This window comes from Phalacrocorax carbo, chromosome 1 (assembly GCF_963921805.1).
Source record: "Phalacrocorax carbo chromosome 1, bPhaCar2.1, whole genome shotgun sequence".
NCBI lineage: Eukaryota > Metazoa > Chordata > Aves > Suliformes > Phalacrocoracidae > Phalacrocorax > Phalacrocorax carbo.
In genome coordinates this window covers 198,405,244-198,423,147 of record NC_087513.1, presented here as the reverse complement: position 1 = coordinate 198,423,147, position 17,904 = coordinate 198,405,244, and the positions used below count along the sequence as shown (strand labels likewise).

At 42.8% G+C, this 17,904-nt stretch overlaps 1 protein-coding gene across 5 annotated transcripts; it reads right to left on the bottom strand.

The window, feature by feature from the left end:
• Positions 1-537: 537 nt before the first annotated feature.
• LOC104051254 (gap junction beta-6 protein) lies at positions 538-12,210 on the bottom strand. 5 transcript variants are annotated; one of them, XM_064441187.1, is made up of 3 exons: positions 12,025-12,210; positions 11,448-11,525; positions 538-2,360 (listed from the first exon to the last, which is right to left on the bottom strand). In XM_064441187.1, the coding sequence occupies exon 3, from the start codon at positions 2,337-2,339 to the stop codon at positions 1,548-1,550; it is 792 nt and encodes a 263-aa protein (XP_064297257.1). In that variant the 5' UTR covers positions 2,340-2,360; positions 11,448-11,525; positions 12,025-12,210; the 3' UTR covers positions 538-1,547. The 5 variants fall into 5 exon arrangements, with proteins under 5 accessions (XP_064297257.1, XP_064297258.1, XP_064297259.1 ...); XM_064441188.1 differs by having other exon boundaries at positions 12,029-12,210; XM_064441189.1 differs by lacking the exon at positions 12,025-12,210 and adding an exon at positions 11,649-11,873.
• Between the last annotated feature and the right edge of the window lie 5,694 nt (positions 12,211-17,904).

Here is a 17,904-nt window from a genome sequence, read left to right as displayed (position 1 = left end):
ACAACCAACCAACTCAAACCCACTTACAGCATGGACACACACAAAGCTGTGCTGGCACCTGTAAGAAAAAGTGGGATACAATGGAAAGAGGCAAACCACACTGAGGGTAACCTCTGCTTCTGGCAATACCTGCTCTTTGTTATGCCCCTTGAAAGAGGAGCTCCACGATACAAACCCAACAATGCTAATCCATTTGCACTCATGCAAAATATGATCCAGCATAGGAAACACACACAAGACACTACAGCTAGGGTCGTGTACTACACCCACCTCTTTGACCTCTGGGATCTCCTGCTGTTGACAGCACAACCCTCCCCCAGGCACATACACCCATGCACTCAGGAGTTCTATGGGCACCTCCATCAGGGTATGGACAACAGAATTAATTAGGGCATCACTGCTCTGGCTGGGAACGGGGGCGTGTACAGGCTGCATGCACTGTGGATGTAAAGTCCCTGCTTAAAAACAGGTTTTCATAAGCACTTGTCCTGCTTAAGATCTCACTAGCATTGACATACAGACTCCCACTTCATTGAGAAAGGTTAAAGTGTTTGCCTTTTATTGAGAAAACTTGCTCTTTCCAGTGATACTTTTCCATGTCCTTCAAACCAAAGAGCCCTAGTTTCATAACAGCACCATCAGTCTACCACCAAAAAAAAAGCAAACAAATCAAAACCAAGAGTTCCATGATGTGATATAGCATAAAGAAATAAAAATAGAGCTAATACATCAGAGGAAAACATTTACATAAAGTTATGGACGTTGCTATAAAACTGGTAGTATGCAGGTAAAAGATCAATAAGATTATCAGGTCTGCTAGATGTTTAAAGCAAGCCTACTTAGGCTCTATCTACATTGTTATGCTGGTTTTAGGCGTGACTTTGCACTCAGGACCTAGCTACCTCAATTATCCACACTACACATGGTGGGCTTTCACAAAACTTCCCCTAGAGCCAGCAGTGTATATGCAAGCATCTCAGGATACTGGTCCAGCCTCAATGCTTGCAAAGCTGTAAGAGTGTAGCCTGTTGCTGCCTCCTCCCTGTGAATATGCTATTACAAGAGTTCATGTGTGTACGCGTGGTTAAGAAACAACAATGCAGCAGTCAGTTGTGTACTATAAGCACCTTAAGTAACATGGAATCTTAGATTTTAGAAAAATAGTTTTTACTTGTGAACTGACAATTAAAATATCACTATTACAAAACATCTTGTAATACTAAATTATCTAGCTTGGAAAGTATTTTGTTCTTATTGCTGTTGCATTTTCAGGAGCTGTGTCAGCATGAAGGTATTAGTGAGTTCCTCACTTCTCATAGTCAGCTTGTAAGGGTACTCATAGGAAGATACACTCTCCTATTTAATCCTCACACAATTTTTGTGTTTAGGCTGCCCTGACTTTTTTCAGACATGTACATAATTGACACCTGACACTACGTATCAAAGTCTCACCCCACTTAAATTGTTTCATATAACAAATTGCATTTGCAGCCTTTAAACAAAGAACACTCACCCCAAAAAGAGTGAACACCAGCACTGTCACCACCTTAGCTACCTGAAAATCCTGTAACAGTGTTCTGGCAGCTATCAGATATTAACTCATTCATTTCATTTTGTTTGGTTTCTTCCTTATTCTCATGGTTGGGGTGATGTTTTGGATTTCCTGCTCTTTTAGACCTTCTGAGGAAAAACTTTGCCATTAAGTAACATAATTCAGCAACATTTAAAAGAATGCAAATGCTGGACACAGCGATCATGAAAATAGTAAACACCGTCTTTTCAGTGGGTCGAGAAACAAAGCAGTCTACTGTGTTGGGGCAGGGCCAAGCATTACACTTCATTAAGCGAGGCATTCGGAACCCATCGTACATAAAATAAAACGCATACATGAAGACTGCTTCAAAGACCAGTCTGAAGAAGATGCTGCTGGTGTATGTCCACCACAAGGAGCCCTCAATACGAAACCTCTGTTTTCTGATTTCTTCAATGTCCTTGTATTCACACTTCTGGTCTCCCTTTCTGAACTGCTTTTTCTTCTCGTGCCTCCTGTATGCTACATGCATGGCCACCAGCAGTGCAGGCGTGGAAACAAAGATCAGCTGCAGGGCCCAGAGTCTGATGTGAGAGATGGGGAAAAAGTGATCATAGCAAACGTTCTTGCAACCAGGTTGAAGTGTGTTGCAGACAAAGTCATCTTGTTCATCTCCCCAGACTCTCTCTGCAGCCACAACCAGGATCATGATACGGAAGATGAACAGCACTGTGAGCCATATCTTCCCGATGCTGGTTGAGTGCTTGTTTACACCTCCTAAAATGGTATGCAGAGATCCCCAATCCATTATCTTGTTTTAATCGTTCACCTAAAACAAGACAAATAAACAAAACTAAGATTAATCAAGACAGGAGACAAACACCATCAAGCATGTGGTATAAAATAAGGGCAATATCATACAATTGCAGGATATCCATTGGCTGTGGTAACATTTTGTTGATGCAGTAGGCTTACTTATAAGTGGTCATAAATAATCCAATCATGTATCAGCAGGTAATATTTCATTATTTGATTACACACATGGTATCAGATTCATTTGACTTCTAGGTGTATTTGCCAACTGAAAACAGCTACTAGCCACATTAAGTAGGTAAAGCAGACAGGAACTCAATGAAAACAGCCTTAAATTAAAAGTACAACTTTAGTAGCTTGATAACAGTAACAAAAGAAGATGAAATCAGTAAAAGGAAGGTAGGTGTTATGTTAAAAGAAGAAATTGTTAGACAGCTAGAATTCCTATATAAATGAAGCAAAGTTGCCCCATCCTTAGAGTGCACACAACATTTTCATGAGTACATTCCAGCAACACAGACAGACCTTGAGGAACTGCTGCTGATGCTCTGCATCTTCCACCAGCAGGCCTGGATAGCCTGCTTTCACAGATTTTAAAAAAATGTGACTCCAGGGTTCTATATTGTTAATTGGACGAAAACTCCACAGTAGCTTGAGGCAGTGAAGATGAGGTCTTGGTCATTATCCAGCTCATCTTGAGCTGAATGTTTAAAACCAGTGCTTAAAGATCCATCCTAAAATTGCCATTTCACTCCACTAACTACAGAGAGGCTGGGGGAACTAGACAGAGACTCCTTCATTGTCAACGCCTGTCAGGTGATTTTCTTTTTTTTCCTTCCCCTCCTAACACAGACTGCATTGCTCCTACAACAGGGGAGACATTCCAGAGGCTGGGAGCATGCTAAACCCAACATTTGAAGCATTCAGACAGGCCAGCAGTAGCTCAGAGACTTTTCAACAGAAGCATGTGCTTTCCAGTAGATGAGTTTCAAAGAACTTTGACTGTAATGAATTGAAGGATTTCACCTTTGTCTCCCACATGTCTCCCCAGGAACATCACAATTGTCTGGGTTTGCTTAACTTCCACAAACAAGAGCCTTTCACAGAGAGCATTCAGAGGCATTTCAGCACACCTCCCCCCCACCCCTCCACTTCAGGTGGATTTACAGAAAGTTAGTTTGCAAGCTACTCTGAATTAAATAAACCAGCATTTCTCATGCCTGTCAGCCAGGACCCTCTAAAAGTGGTCACAGATCTCTTTGCTCTGAAATTCCTCGACTCTTATTTCTCAACTTTGTCTGTTTGTTTGCATCTCAAAGATGATCGTTCTTTGGCATTTACAGCACAGGGCACCGATAGGCAAAACCACATTTTCAAGATTTCTAGAGAAGAACAGCCACTGACACAAAGGCCATCATATCTGTCACATGACAGAATTTTTATAATTTCCTGAACCTTGAGCTGGGTCACATTGCATGAGGAAGAAAATTACAACATTCATTTGCAGTTATCTTCTGCATCACACTCCCATTCTGAATAACACCAAAAACCTTTCTGCTTCGCTGATTATATACAATTCTGCTGTAAGTCACATACAGTAATATAGAGCATTAGTCAAAGAACACAACAGCTCAGGGAAAATGAGGACATTTAATTATTATACGAATGCAAGTGTTTTTTTTCTTGAGTATTGGAATGTAAGTGTAATCTCCCTTCACTGGTTCCATGAACTACATTTCCCTCAGATTATGTTGGTTGACTGTGTGGTGTTATACTTCAGCAGGTGAAAACCAAGAGGGGGGACCCAAGATTTTCTTTGGAGAAAGAAAATTTTCTTGGAGAGAACCTTTCCTGAGCCTCCTTCAGGATGCAGTATCTATGTGGGTCATCACCTCTGTATCTGTCTGAAAACAGTCCTGGAAACAGAGTTACCTTTCCTGTCTTGTTAGGTTATTTTTCCAAGAAGAAAGTTTATTTTTCATTAGCATACAGATATAGAGAAAAATCTCTGTAGGTTAACAACCCTATGAGGGCACAGGAAAGACCCTTAATACCAGAGATATTTGAAAATCTGGCTAGTATATTTTGTAAGTATTTGTTTCCATCCCTTTTTTTGCCATCTGATTTTTTCATCAGTCAGACTAGCCTTTCTTTCAGGATTTGCTTTGGAGATCATTGTATGTTAAACGAAGGAACAGTTATAACTTTATTAGTTTTCTCTGTTATTATCACACATATTGCAATTACAGTACTTGTAAAATGACACTACAACTAAGTATTAATACTAGAAATACTCATGCACACCTGAATATAAACCCTGGAAAAGACTGGCACCATGTAAACTGTGGTATTACACACATCACTCACTCATCCTTTAATTCCACCAGACTCCTTGCATTTCCTCTCTCAGGCATTGCTCCTTTTCCCTGCCTGTCAGCATGGGAGGCTGAGAAGCGGAACCTGTGTATCCCTGCCTCATAAGCCATTTCTTATGCTTCACCTCTCACTGTACACCGATACCGCTGCCTTTCTGTTATTACAACTTCACAAGGATTTGTTTCCTCATGTAATTGCTCCTTCCCGTCTCCCTGCAAAGGGGGTTCAAAATACAAGTGCCTCTGGCTTGTCTTCAGTGGCAAAGTTCGCTCAAGATGCTTTCCCACCACTGTTTGCTCCTGAGGTCACACTGCAGTTCACCTCCTGCAACTTTGTGGGGGAGCATTATAAACCCAGTGCCTCGTACAAAAGTTATTTCCAGTACTAGTATGCTTGTGGTTTTTTTTTAAACCTGATCTGTTTCACCAATCTGCTTTATAGCACAGACCCACAAAGCATCTGAAAAGCACAACTTCATTTAAAAAAAGGCTGCAAATTGCAAAGCATGGGTAAGAATGAGCAGTCAGTGGAGAAGAGCAGTTGGCAAAGCTTTATTGCTGAGGCCAATACATCATGAAACTATACTATTCATCTGATTTGCTCCAACTGATCTGAGAATATATTGTGCTTGCTAAGCCAAAACATGGTGCTTCAATTCTAGCAAAAGCACGTCTGTACCTGGAATGATGCAAGAAAAGCCACCACACTTTGGAGAGGCAGCCTTTCGCCCCAAGTCTCCTAGTGACATTTCTTCTCCTTCCCAAAAAAGCTTTTGTCTTTCATATCTGCCCAAACCCTCCCCCCTTCACCATTCCCACCTACCTTTCCAAATCCTCCAACTATCTCTGCAGCTCCTCCTGCCACCATCTACTATTCTTTCTGCTGCTTGCCGAGTTAGTCACCAACCTTTGCCCCCTGTTGCTGTACCTTCATGGCCTCTCAGGCTTGTTTTCATGCTGGTGAGAGTCATATGACTTCTGGAACCCTCCAGAGATTGATACAGGCACTGACCAGATACCAGCGAGTCTCACTATCTTCTCCCTGAAGGGTGGCAGAGTTAAGATTGCGGGGCCATATTCAGGCAGCCTGAATTCCATCCAGATGCTTTGGTCCCAGTGTTTCTTACTAGCTGACTTTAACATGCTCTCATCAATGCAATTTAGAGGGTCTAATGAAGGCAAGACAGACTGCTGAAGTGCCCACCTCTGTCCAATAAACAGACACAGTGACCCAAGCAGAATTTAAGTTAACAGAGTATGGCCCTTCATGCTGTTAAGCCATCAGTGCAGATCACTCTAGCTAAACATCAGGTTTGGGCTATCTGTACTGATGTGATGGCTCATTTACTCCTAATGTACTCAAAAGCTAGGATGTGGACTCATGACTGTAGGTTATCTTTCTTCCAGATACTTGGTTTTAAGACCTTTTTACTAGCAAGTAAAATATTAACTGTCTTGCTGACCAAAGGAGAATAAAGCAGGAAAGCTACTTCCCTTTAACAGGTGGTAACTCTCAATTTCAGAGCCAGTGCAGATACTATTTCTACAGGAGCAAATCCAGCTAAATGCCTACAGAATTAATATTATGTAGGCCATCAAAGACTTACCTGGTTTGCTGGTCTCAGAAGTACAGCACAATACAAGAATAAGTTAAAGACAAGAAAGCTTAGGTGAATCTTTTGGGGGAAAAAGTAAAGTAGAAATGAGGATAAGGACTTGTTATAAAGGAAGAAGCTGGGAAAAACAGAAGATAGCTGGAGTCAGCGAGGTTGAGTAACTGAGCATTTAGAACCCATTCTAACACAGGAGTGTATTATCTTTAAGTGTTAAATTTTCCTTTAAAAAATTGCAACTGGGCATGAAAATAAGCCTTCCCAAGCCCCAGCACAGATCTCTATTGAAAAGGCACAGAAGGTTCAGCTGGCAGCAGAACGTTCAGAGGATCACGATAGTATATGGCTATTACAATAGGAGACAAAAAGACGATCATAGAAGATTGCCATGCTCCACTGAGAAGTTAGTTACAAGCAAAATGGTTCTATATAATCCCACAACACAGAAGCACATAAGTAGGTGTTTTGTTTTGAGTTTAGTTTTGGTGTGGGGTTGTTTTATTTTTTACTTTTTTCTTTTTTTGAGTTTTTTTGTGGTTTTGTTTGTTCTGGTTTTTCACTAGGAGGCTAGACAGCAGCAAGAAAAGAACTACAGCTTAACTGTTTCTGTATTCCAACAGCTTCAGGGCAGTGTTGTTTTGAACTCTGTGCTGCCATGGCTAGACTGCCTTCTACTTTAAAGCTAGCTCCTATAAGCCTACATTAAACCGCAATCACAGTGCAGTGAATCCACCCTGTAAAAAATCCCTGCAATTCACAACACTAAGGACAATTATCATTGAGCTCCTGTGTTTGAGTACGGCTCGTTAACAGATGCTTTTTCGACTCTGTTAAAGACTGTTATACTGGAAATCATTAGTCAATGGTTAAATCCACAGCTTTGCAAACCACAACTAGAACACAGCAAAGGTAAAACCAACAGAAGATACATTCCTTTCACATAAACAGCATGGCACTTGCTGCTACAGGGTATTACCAAGCAAAAAAGTAGTTAGCAAGTGTTACAATATTTGCTTATGCTATAGGAACTTCTAAGAGTCCCAGTCAAGATGTCCACAGTATGCCAACTTACACATAAATTCAGAGTACAATTATACCCTTCTCCCCACAGCTACAAACTGGATACCAATTTACTTGTTCTACTAGAATTACACAGAAGTGTACAGGGTGTTCACAATGCCTCTACTCCTATTAGAATTTTAGTGTAGGGTGTACCAAAAGTTACCAGTCCAGTGTGACATTCTGCCACTTTCAGTATCAGCCTCCAGATACTGACACAAGATCAGCAGTCCGCCAGGCCAAAAGTCACTTTATCCCACGTGGGAATGCATTAACCAAGATAATCTTTAAGCAAAAAAGCACTGATCCTGAGTGTCCCTCCCCACATGCTGGGGACAAAGATAACTCAGATGCCTAAGAATGGTAGTTCTAATGCAGAAGTTTTGCCATAGAAAAGCTTTAGAACATTTAAACTACATCAGACCCAAGATCATTACCAAAATTAGTTTATCACCCAACTTCACACAAGAAGTATTGCTCTATGTTGAGGTTCAGTGCGCATCCAAAGGCACTGCTGATACAACTTTCACTTCCGGTCTTGATCTGAACAGTTACACTGGGAGCACTAGCTCATATGGGGGCTGATAACCAGCATCAAGGTGTCCTAGGGCTGTATATGTGGTTTCACACCCAGATTTGAAGAACACACAAATCTGGATTTCAGCAGTTTTGTATCAGCATACCTTCGCCCTGCCAACCTGAGGTCTAGTTTATTGGTGAGTAAACAGCAAGCACTTCATTTGTTAGTGTGTCGATTTTGTTATTCCTATTGCTGAGTTAGTTTTGGTGCTGTACCACAAGAACAGCAGCATTGCCAGGACTGAACCAAGGAAGCTTCTAATAAATACAAATTAATGTCTTTCAAAGTTGGCATCCTTTAATTTCACCAAGAAAGGGTGGCATACAGGCTACAGCAATTACTTGCTAACTCTCTCAGACTTCCTATTTAATTTGTCAGCCTGCCCCATGCCTCAGTTTCCCAGACATTAAACTGGGGATAATAAAATCTCACCATCTCACTGGGCTGTTCTGAAATGCTCCACTACAATTATAGGCTTCACAGATTCATACTTTTATCAGTGGACTAAGACAGATAGGAACCAGTTCAAAACTGGAAGTACAGAACTTGAATTCAATCATCCAGGGTACTCCAGCTGCCTGAAAAAGAATACAGCTCCCTATGTTTCTATAGCTTTAATGCAGAGTTCAAAGTGTAAGAAGATGCAGCTTTGAACTTGGACTTAGGCAACCAAAATCCTTTAATTTCAGTATTCTAGGCAGCTTCCAGCTATTTTAATTTTACAGCTGTACATTAAAAACTTCAAGGAGCATGCAGCTGGAGCACTCTGAAGTATCAACAACTCTGCCTCTTTCCTAAAAAAATTAATAAAGATCAAAAGAGCAGTTTAACAATCACAAAAGCCTGTGCAGTTCTGTAGTAGCTCTTAAACTTTGTTCTGAACATCTATCTCCAGATCAGAGTGGAAACTAGAGAATAGAAGAGCCATGACAGAGGAGTTACAGTATATCTGATTTGACACAAGAACAGGCAAAGACTAATCAAGGAACAGGAAACCTCTGACAGCTGCAGGTCTGAACACTGCAAGAATTGTACTTTTCTTCTACTCAAGTTCATGAAAACAGGAGGCATTCATTGCTCTAATTAAACCCTGTGTGATACCCAGAGATAGCCTTTAACACAACAGATTAGGACCCAATATGTATGTAGATAAATGTTTAAAAGTATGCTAGTGAAGTATCAACAGCATTAAGGGTCCAGTTCTACCCACAACAACCCCCTTATGACTGCCCTGTATTCATGCCCTTACACAAGTTTTAAGTAGTCTTCTAAGCATGTTTGGAAATACCTATAGCTATTTTACGGGCCTACAACTGTAAGTGGAGGATTACCATCCTCCAGACCATCTCTGCACAGTCTCTCCACAGAATTTACTCCACTTGTGGAAAACAGGAAATCAGAAGTGCCAGGTACACTTGAAGGCATAACAAAACAGCACCAGTCCTATTAGGATTTGGCCCCTCCCAGCCATTTTCCACTGTAAACCTTTCCTTCAAAATGTGCTTTAAATTTCTTGCTTTGAAACAAAAACAAATTTCTAAGGACTATATATTCACTGATGCAAGTGTTCTATTTACCATATTTTAAAAGAAATTTTTATACACAGCGTGCCCTGCTCCCAGTGATGAAAACAGCAACTTTTTAGTTACGACAGTTTTATGTATTTTTTTTAACCTGTTATTTAATTCCTATTTCCTTCCCCCTAGACCCAGGCAAATATCTACATCCCCTCTACAAACCTGCCCACTCCCACTTCAATGTACCATTTCCTATGAAATTGGAAAGTCACTGTCTCACACACTTTTACACCCTTTTGGAAATGCTAATTAAATTTATAAACACCAAGATTCTATATTGAGGTGCAGCTTTTCCTTGAACATGTATTTTATTACTATTTTTTCATCAAAAGTGAAGACAAAAGCGACTTCTTCCTTTTTTAAAAAAAAAATCTATTACAGGAAGAAACATTTGTATGAGATAAGGAATAGAATTAGTTTTCCAGCTGTCTTTTAACAATTAATAGTTTATGTGTTTCTTTTTCCACATTCCTTCTGTTTTGACAGCATATAATCTCTCCTCATATATCATCACTTCAAGCTTTTCCTTAGACAAACTGGTGTTCAGCCAGACAAGAGTCACAGTTCTCCTCCTTTCAGATAACTCATCAGTCATCATTAAATAACAATTAAAAGCAGCGAGGAACAGAACAAGGAAAAACATCAAAAGAAAAAACAAAGATTTGACCCATGCTCCTGTTTCATTCATTTTCTGGGACCACTGATTTAACTGGAACTGTTCACATGAATAACACAAAAAAATCACCTTGTAAAGCTTCCTCTTTACTCACAGGTACCAACTGAGCTTACATAATGACTCTTATTAAGACCTCGTATGTATATCTCAAAGTGCTGCTATTTTTCCAGCTACTGAGATAGTCTACTATACTTTTTTCACTGTGCAATTTCACACAGAAGTCTCCCAGAAACCTGGACACATGCAGTAGAGGTGTAACCTCATGGCTCTGCAAGCGCATTGGAAATCCCACCTGGAAAATCACATTGCAATACCTAGTTAACACACTGAGGTGCCTCCTTCTTCCAGGCTGAGGCTTGGCCCACCGTGTCCTCAAAGCTAAACCTAACAGTCATGTGCACAACCTTCTGCCTGCTGCCTTTCCCCTGGGACTCTTCAAGGTAAGTATCTGGTAAGCAGGGTTTCCAGGCTGAACAGTGAAGAGCAAGAGATACTAGAAACCACATATAAATTCTCTAACAAAATCAAGGATGAAAACATTTTATTCTGCTCTCAGCTCAGTGCACACACATACACCACGGTAATCCCAAACAGAATCTGGGCCCAAACCCTCATATTTCACACAGCATAGAGCCAATAAAATCTCATTAGTGATCAAAGTAACGAAAAGTGGGTTTAAAAGAGTATTCTTAAGACAAAAGGCAACTTCCTTCTTTCAACCCTTTGCCTGTTCTCTTAGAGTACTTCCAGGCTACACAGTGAAAACCAACAGAGCACAAGACAGCAAAATTAATTCTTCTATTGCAGGGGGGAGGGGGAAGAGGGAAGATAGATTTTCAACACAAGATGTTGGAAAAGTAACACCCAATCTAGGGAAGCCCAATGATGGGTAGGTAAGGCAGCCATGCCAAGCATGCCACAGGAACATGGTCAGCTAGCAGCTACTGCTGCAAGCCAAGCAAGCGCTCCTGCCCCTACTCCAACATGCCCCTCGCGTTTTATTTAAGGGCTTGAGTACTCATTCCTTGTGCGATCTTCTCCAGCCCTGATACTCAGAAATACATTTTTTTCTGATTCACACCTCTCATTTCCTATTCCCCCTGTAATTCTGAGGAATGTTTCCAGTGTATGATCAGACACTGACAGGACCTGTCAGTTTTACTGATGCAAGCTGTTTACTCACATGCGGCTCTCTTAACATCTGTAGGCGTGTCACAAATTACCTGTAATTGCAGAAGCCTTTATTTTGCTTGGTGTTCTAGCTGGTCGGGTACTTCACATAACGTGCTTACAAAGAGTTGCTGGGAGAAGGTGAATTAAAAAAAAAAAGATCGGTTGTTAGAGGTTAAACGCATCATTAACTGAGACAAGAGTATTCCCAATTAAAACGGGTTCAAGCGAGGTTCAAGCACTCCCCTTCATACTTAAGCTCGGGAAGCGAAACCGAGAGCTCCCGGAGCGAGTGGGGACAAATCCTATCAGGCACAGGTGGGGCAGCGCACACGGCGCCCCAGCCCCGGTCCGACTCCGCAGCGGCCTCCGCTCCCTCGCCGCGGCGGGCAGCGCCGCCACAGCTCCCGGCTCCGCCGCGGCGGGCCCCAGCCCCGCGCTGCAATGCAACAAGTGTGGCGGTGGCCGCAGAGAGAGAGAGCGGGCTGGGCCTGCCCCACCGCGCCCCCCCGCCCCTTCCGCCGCCACCGGGCCCGTTCCTCACGGAGGAGGCGCGGGAACGGCCCTCCCTGCCGCCGGAGCTGCCGGTTCGCCCCCTCCCGCCGCGCCCCTCACCCGCCTCAGCAGTACCCACAACTGCAGGGGAAGATCAGCCTCTCCGGCAGCTCCCGGGACTGGGTATCGCGGGCGGGTGGCGGGGCTCAACGCCGGGCCCGCTGGTTCCTGCGGAGCGGCCAGTCCCAACCTCGCCGTCCCGGAGCTTTAAGGTCCCTCCTCGTTCACCTGCCGCCACTTTTAACCCGCCCCTCGCCCGCCTCCACCCGGCTCCTCAGGCCGCCCGGTGGAGGCGGTGGGAAGCCTAGGGTGGAGCCCGGCGCCTGTCCCCGCTGCTGTGCCCTGGGGAGGGGGTTGTGCGAAGATGAGGGCTTTAAACGTGAGGGGAAAAATAGCCAAAATAAAGGGTGGGGCAGCTGAACTAAGCCTTGAAGAGCAGGCAGAAGGGCTTGTGTCCCTCCCGGGTGCGGCGGGGGGCATCTCCCGCCCCCCAGGGTCTGGTTTGAGACTGCAGGGGAGAGCATGAGGGGAAGGGAAATCAAGATAACAGATGTGTGTTTTTTCAGAGGAAATGCACAGCTAGTTAAGATAACCGGGTCATATTTCCAGCTTATCAAATCCAGGTCTTCAAAAGGGCCTTGGGATAGAAATAAAGCCAGGCCTTTTCTACTGGAAATCATTAAGGAATTACTGGCCAAGCACAGTAAGACCCAGTAGTTTCTGGCTTTTTGAGGTTTATTTTCAAGTGTTATTGAAATGCTACAGCAGTGCCCTGCAAACTCGCAGGCTTTCACCAAGCTGCAGATATTTGTCAGTGCAAAGACCTATTTTGGAAAGCTTTCTGTTTCCAAGGAATACAGTTGCTGAGGAAACAATTTGCTTTGGGTTCAAAAATCTTTGCCCAGAACTGAATACTCAGTCTTGCACACGTGCACATCAAACTAAACAAATGCCTTCTAATCCTCTTAACTAAATTTCCAAAGAAAACACAGCACAACCATAACTGTGCATTCACTCAGGCTTTGGGTGAAAAAATGTATGTTTGTGCTTGTTTAGAGTATCAGTATGAGGGCTCAAATGAAAATTATTTCCAGCTAAATTCTTCTGCCCTTTATCTTCACTTCCTAGAAAAAAATAATCCCAGGGGAAATCTTTTGCAAAAGTCAGTGGCTTAATTGATCTCATGCTCAGGAAGAAGAGGTAGAAATTTCTAGCATGAGCAACGCAATCTTTTACTTGAAGGATGAGAAATGGCTGTCAGCTGTGGTTCAAACATGAACCTCTGTTTCTGTGGCTCTCATCTTTCCTCCACCATCCCTTACCCTTGCACTTAGATCCATGCAACCTGCATATTAGGACCATAGGAAAATTCATCTCAGGAGGCCTCCTGTCCAACCTCCTGGCTAAAGCAGGGTCAGCTTTTATCTTGGACCGCCCCATCCATGGGGAACCCAGCACTTGCTGCAGCTGGAGTCAGTTTACTGCAGCAACTGTAGGACCAGGCTCAAGGTATACGGTGCTATGCTGAACTAGACAAGCAATAAATACCTGAGGCCTGAGTCCTCCTGTGTTCACTGACCTCTGTGGAAGTTGTGTGTTCAGATGACATTCAAAGTCATGTGTAGGGCTATGGCATGTGTCAGGAAGGGAGGTGGCTCTGGAGCTGGCCACACCTCTGCACTTTGCAAAAGGAGAAGCCCATCTCCTAATGTAGAAAAGCTTTAGAAGAGACATCTGGAACTCATGTGCTTTTCTCTCTCCAGTCACCGTCCAGCTTGATTCAGTGACCTTGAAAAAGTAAAACATGTCCCATCTCTGTCTTTCCAAGGTCAAAATACTTTAAACATTGCATATATTTAGCTGCAGCAGAGGATTTTTTTTAGTTTTGTGCTGTTTTTCAAGGTTGCATGTGCTGCCCAAAGAGGTTTTGGTAGTAAGAAAAGTATTACGAAAGCTAGTGAAGACAAGACCCTATGGGTCTCACTGTGAAATTACTTAAGGGAGATGAGCTGTGGGCAGGGGTGCAGCGTGCACCTCTCTGAGCTGCTTTCCATCAGGTCTTCACTGCACTGCCTTTGGGAGGGTATTGTGGTTAGACACCAACTACTTGTGCTTATCCCAGGGCAGAAACACCCAGTTCTGGCAGAAAAAAAAGAATCTTTAATGATATTCTGTGTTTCAAAAATGAGACAATATCAAGCTAGCTGTTCTTTAGCTGGAATCATGGTGGGCAGCACTGGGTGAATGGGTGGTGGGGAGCAACAGGCCAGGTTCTCTTGCAGGGTAATTTTTTCACTCTCATCTGTTGAATGCTACTTCTCTGACCTGGTAACATCAGCGTGCTCTTTGATTATAAGTGATGATGCAAGGGATGCTAGGTAGGAAGAATGACAGATGTGTCAGTGATGGAAATTTAAGGACTAGAAAAAGAGTTTTCTAGTTTTAATCCTACGGTTTTCTCTTTAATTATGGGGGGGAAAATGAAATCTATTTAGTAATTGACTACTTAGTAATCAGAGCTAAACTGTACTTATTCCTTTACCGATGAGGGCTGTTCTGTGTATTATTTAGCCAGCATATCAGAAGTACTGTTTGGCGAACCTGAGAAATAAATACATGTAAATTGATTACTTCTACATGATGACAGCCCCTCCTCCTGTAATAGCTGTAGCTGTGCACTATAATGTGCATGAGTATATTTTGTTGACATAATTTTTAGGTAAAAAGGAGAAGAAAGGGGCGGATAAACATAGAAACCATCTATTACTGACATATAAACAAAGAGGAAAATTAAAGTTATGGGGTTCAGAAATTCTGTGTCACTAGGTGCTGTGCATAATAATGCAGATACAAAAGAAACATCTTCATAAATACTTTTTTTTTTTTAATAAATAGAGATTGTTGTCATGACAATGTTGAGGACCAAGAGTAGCTTTAGGTATGAAGCCTAACTTTAGGATCAGGCCAGTCTCTTTGGTAATGCATATCACCATCTATAAGACCATAATCACAGGCAAGGCTGACTACCCTGTAAAAGCATTTGAATCACGAGCACCCTTTTTAAAATACTGGCGTAGGTCAAGTTTTCCTCTTGGCCACTCCAATCAAGCCAGAGTCTGAGATGACTGTAACTTTTGGCTGAAATTTTAACCTCTTTTTCATGTATTTCATTAGACTAAAGATTTTTACAAAACAAATCAACTTCTCAGTTTTCTTATTATTCAGAAGGGATAAAAAAGGAGGAAAAAAATCCACCAGGAAGTTTCTTTTCCATTTTCCTGTGGCAGACTGCTGCTCAAACATTGTGGTGAAGACTGGAAGTGGGAGGTTTTTCTTCCTGAAAATTCCTGGTTCCTTTCCAAACCTTCACATCTCTAATTAGACTTTTGTAGCCTTCTGACTATTTTATCAGTTCAGAAGGGGAAAACAAAAATTAAGTCCAGTCCCTCAGTGTGAAACTGTTGTGCAGGTGTGTCTCAAAGCGCATGCTCTCCTGTGGCACATTTATTAGGAAATGACAGGCATGCATATGGTATTGATACTATATACTAAGTCTTGGATCAAGCCCCATCCTTGTTGTATGCTCTTCTTCAGCTTTTATTTTCAGTTTAATTTACCGGACAGTGTTCCTACAGGGATTGTATTAACCGTGATTTTCACACTCTCAGCAAATCCCAGGACTTCACCTCGCCAGAAATAACACCCAGAGAGTCACTTCCTTTTCAGTATAATTACTTTAATGACAATGTGTAGTATCACAGTGGTTGCCCATGTAATATTGCTGTTTATTAACCATTACAGCTCCTCAAACATGTGTACTGCTATGACAAGCTGTACTTTTTCCCACCTGCAAGGGCCTTACAGGTGCTCTTGCAGAACTATTAGGCTTGCACTTTCCTTGAATAATGGGCAGATGGCTGTCTCCCTTATCTTTTTGACCTCAGGTTGTCCTCATCAATGAAACCTTCCTTTTTTTTTAATTTTCAGTTAACTGATGATCATAAAAAGAGAAACATACCAGGTTCTTTCCTGCTAAGGTGACTCAGGAATCTCAGTGATGTTTCCTGCTTGTGGAGGTCAAAGAAAGAACAGGAGAGAACAAAAAAACCCACCCCAACCCCAAATGATGTGGAGGACCAACAAAAGGGGATGAAAATGGTTCCTAGCACTGCCAGTACATGATCAGCCTGACTCACGCCAATCATATAATTTACACCTTTTACCTCAAAATGAACATAGGCAGCTGTTTTAGTACATAGCCATGCTCTTCCAGGACGCCATTAGAAAGTGTACCTCTCCTGCATCCTAGGTAGGGTAGACTAAATCATTGTCAGACACCCATGAAAGCCTCTCAGTTAATTTCTTAAGCTGACAGTTCCAGATATCCAGCAACAGCTTGATTTAAAAGGTAGAGCTTTCTCTGTCCTTAGACAGCCCAGTAATTTCTGCAACGCTATTGCTACTTTGGAAGCTGACCATTTCCATCTCCCCACCCCTTTGGTTTATTACGAATATTTCATCAGACCAGCTGTAGTCTGCCATGTCCTTCTTTGCTCTAGGCAAAGGGGGACAAGAAGAGCTGTCAGCAGCAATGCACAGTTGCTGTTGTGATGTTTCTCCTGGAGCAGGCAGCTGCAGAGGGAGTCCCCTCACTCCAGTGGCACCTAGCCGAGGCTCCAGATGGACACATGGCAGCTTCCAGTTGATTTAATTAGTTCATTGTTCCCTGGTTTGATGTAACAAGTTCATTGTTCCCCAGTTCAACTTAATTGAGTCATTGTTACTCGATTTAACTGACTGATTGCTGCCTGACTTGATTTAATTAATTACCACCTGACTTGCTGAATAGGCAAATTCCTGCTGCCAACTGCCAGTATGGCTCCTGGCTCCAAACCCATGTCATCTGCCTCTGCCCCTGCCCCTTCCCTCCTACGAACCTGCTCTTCTCCTGGGATGTGCTCTCTGATCTCCTTTAGCTGCATCATCTGTTCCCTTCCTGCTTCTCCATTCTGGTCCTATAGCCCTTCCCCAACCCGAGGAGCTTCTCTCACTCATCCTCTAATCCTCTTCTTCCTTCTTCTCTGCTTTTCCTGGCTTTAGCCCTGGGCCTACCTCCAGCTTTCCTCCCAGAGCTGTCACCACTGCATCCCACAGTAACCCTCCCTGCTGAGATTCCTCTAAAGCTGCTCTTGAGCTCCCCCAAAGGCTTTGCACTTCTCCTGCTTCATGTGCCTCAGATTGCCCTCCTATAGTGGGATTTTTTTTAATCCTCTTCTGCCTAGCAATCCTACATAGGCAGCAGTGCTTGTCTGGTGCTCTTCTTTTCCTTCATTTCCACTACTTACCTGTACCTGTCTTTCTCTTCCTTTAAGGTATCATCGAGAAGCTTTTCCCCTTGTTTGCATGTTATTCAGCATCATCTAGGCTCTTGGCTCTTCTTCCTTCCTTCCCTGCCCTGGATCCATTCACTTCCTTTGAGATTTCTGTGTCCACTGTAAGGATATCTTCTCTGATTGCGCCTTAGCTCATACTCTAACCTTTTGGTTTCACCTAAAACTTTCTGATGATGGTTCAGGTTTTTCTCTGACCCTCTACTCTCTGGCTTTCACTTCATTCCCCAGTCTCCCAGATCTCCTTGGCTTATCCCTCTTCATGTCCCTCTGTCTCCATCCAGCAGAAAAATGAGATATAGGTATATCTTGTCCTCTTTTCTCTGCTCTTCTGCTCCACTATTCATCCTATGTCAATGCTAGGAGTAGACACGCACTTCTGCAGGCAGAGAATTACTGTTTTTCAAAGCAGATGTCTCAAGTTGTAAGTCTGCATTTATGTTAATGATCAGGGTGAGTCCAGGCTGCCCCTTGGCCGCTTCGGTTCAGTGCATACAGGTGAAGTCAGCTCTACCTGTGCTGTCAGTCCAGTCTGCACAACATATTGTGTGAGCATATATCCCTG

Coding starts and splice junctions, on each gene's coding strand:
- LOC104051254 (XM_064441187.1), bottom strand. CDS start 2,339: ATGGATTGGGGATCTCTGCATACCATTTTAGGAGGTGTAAACAAGCAC.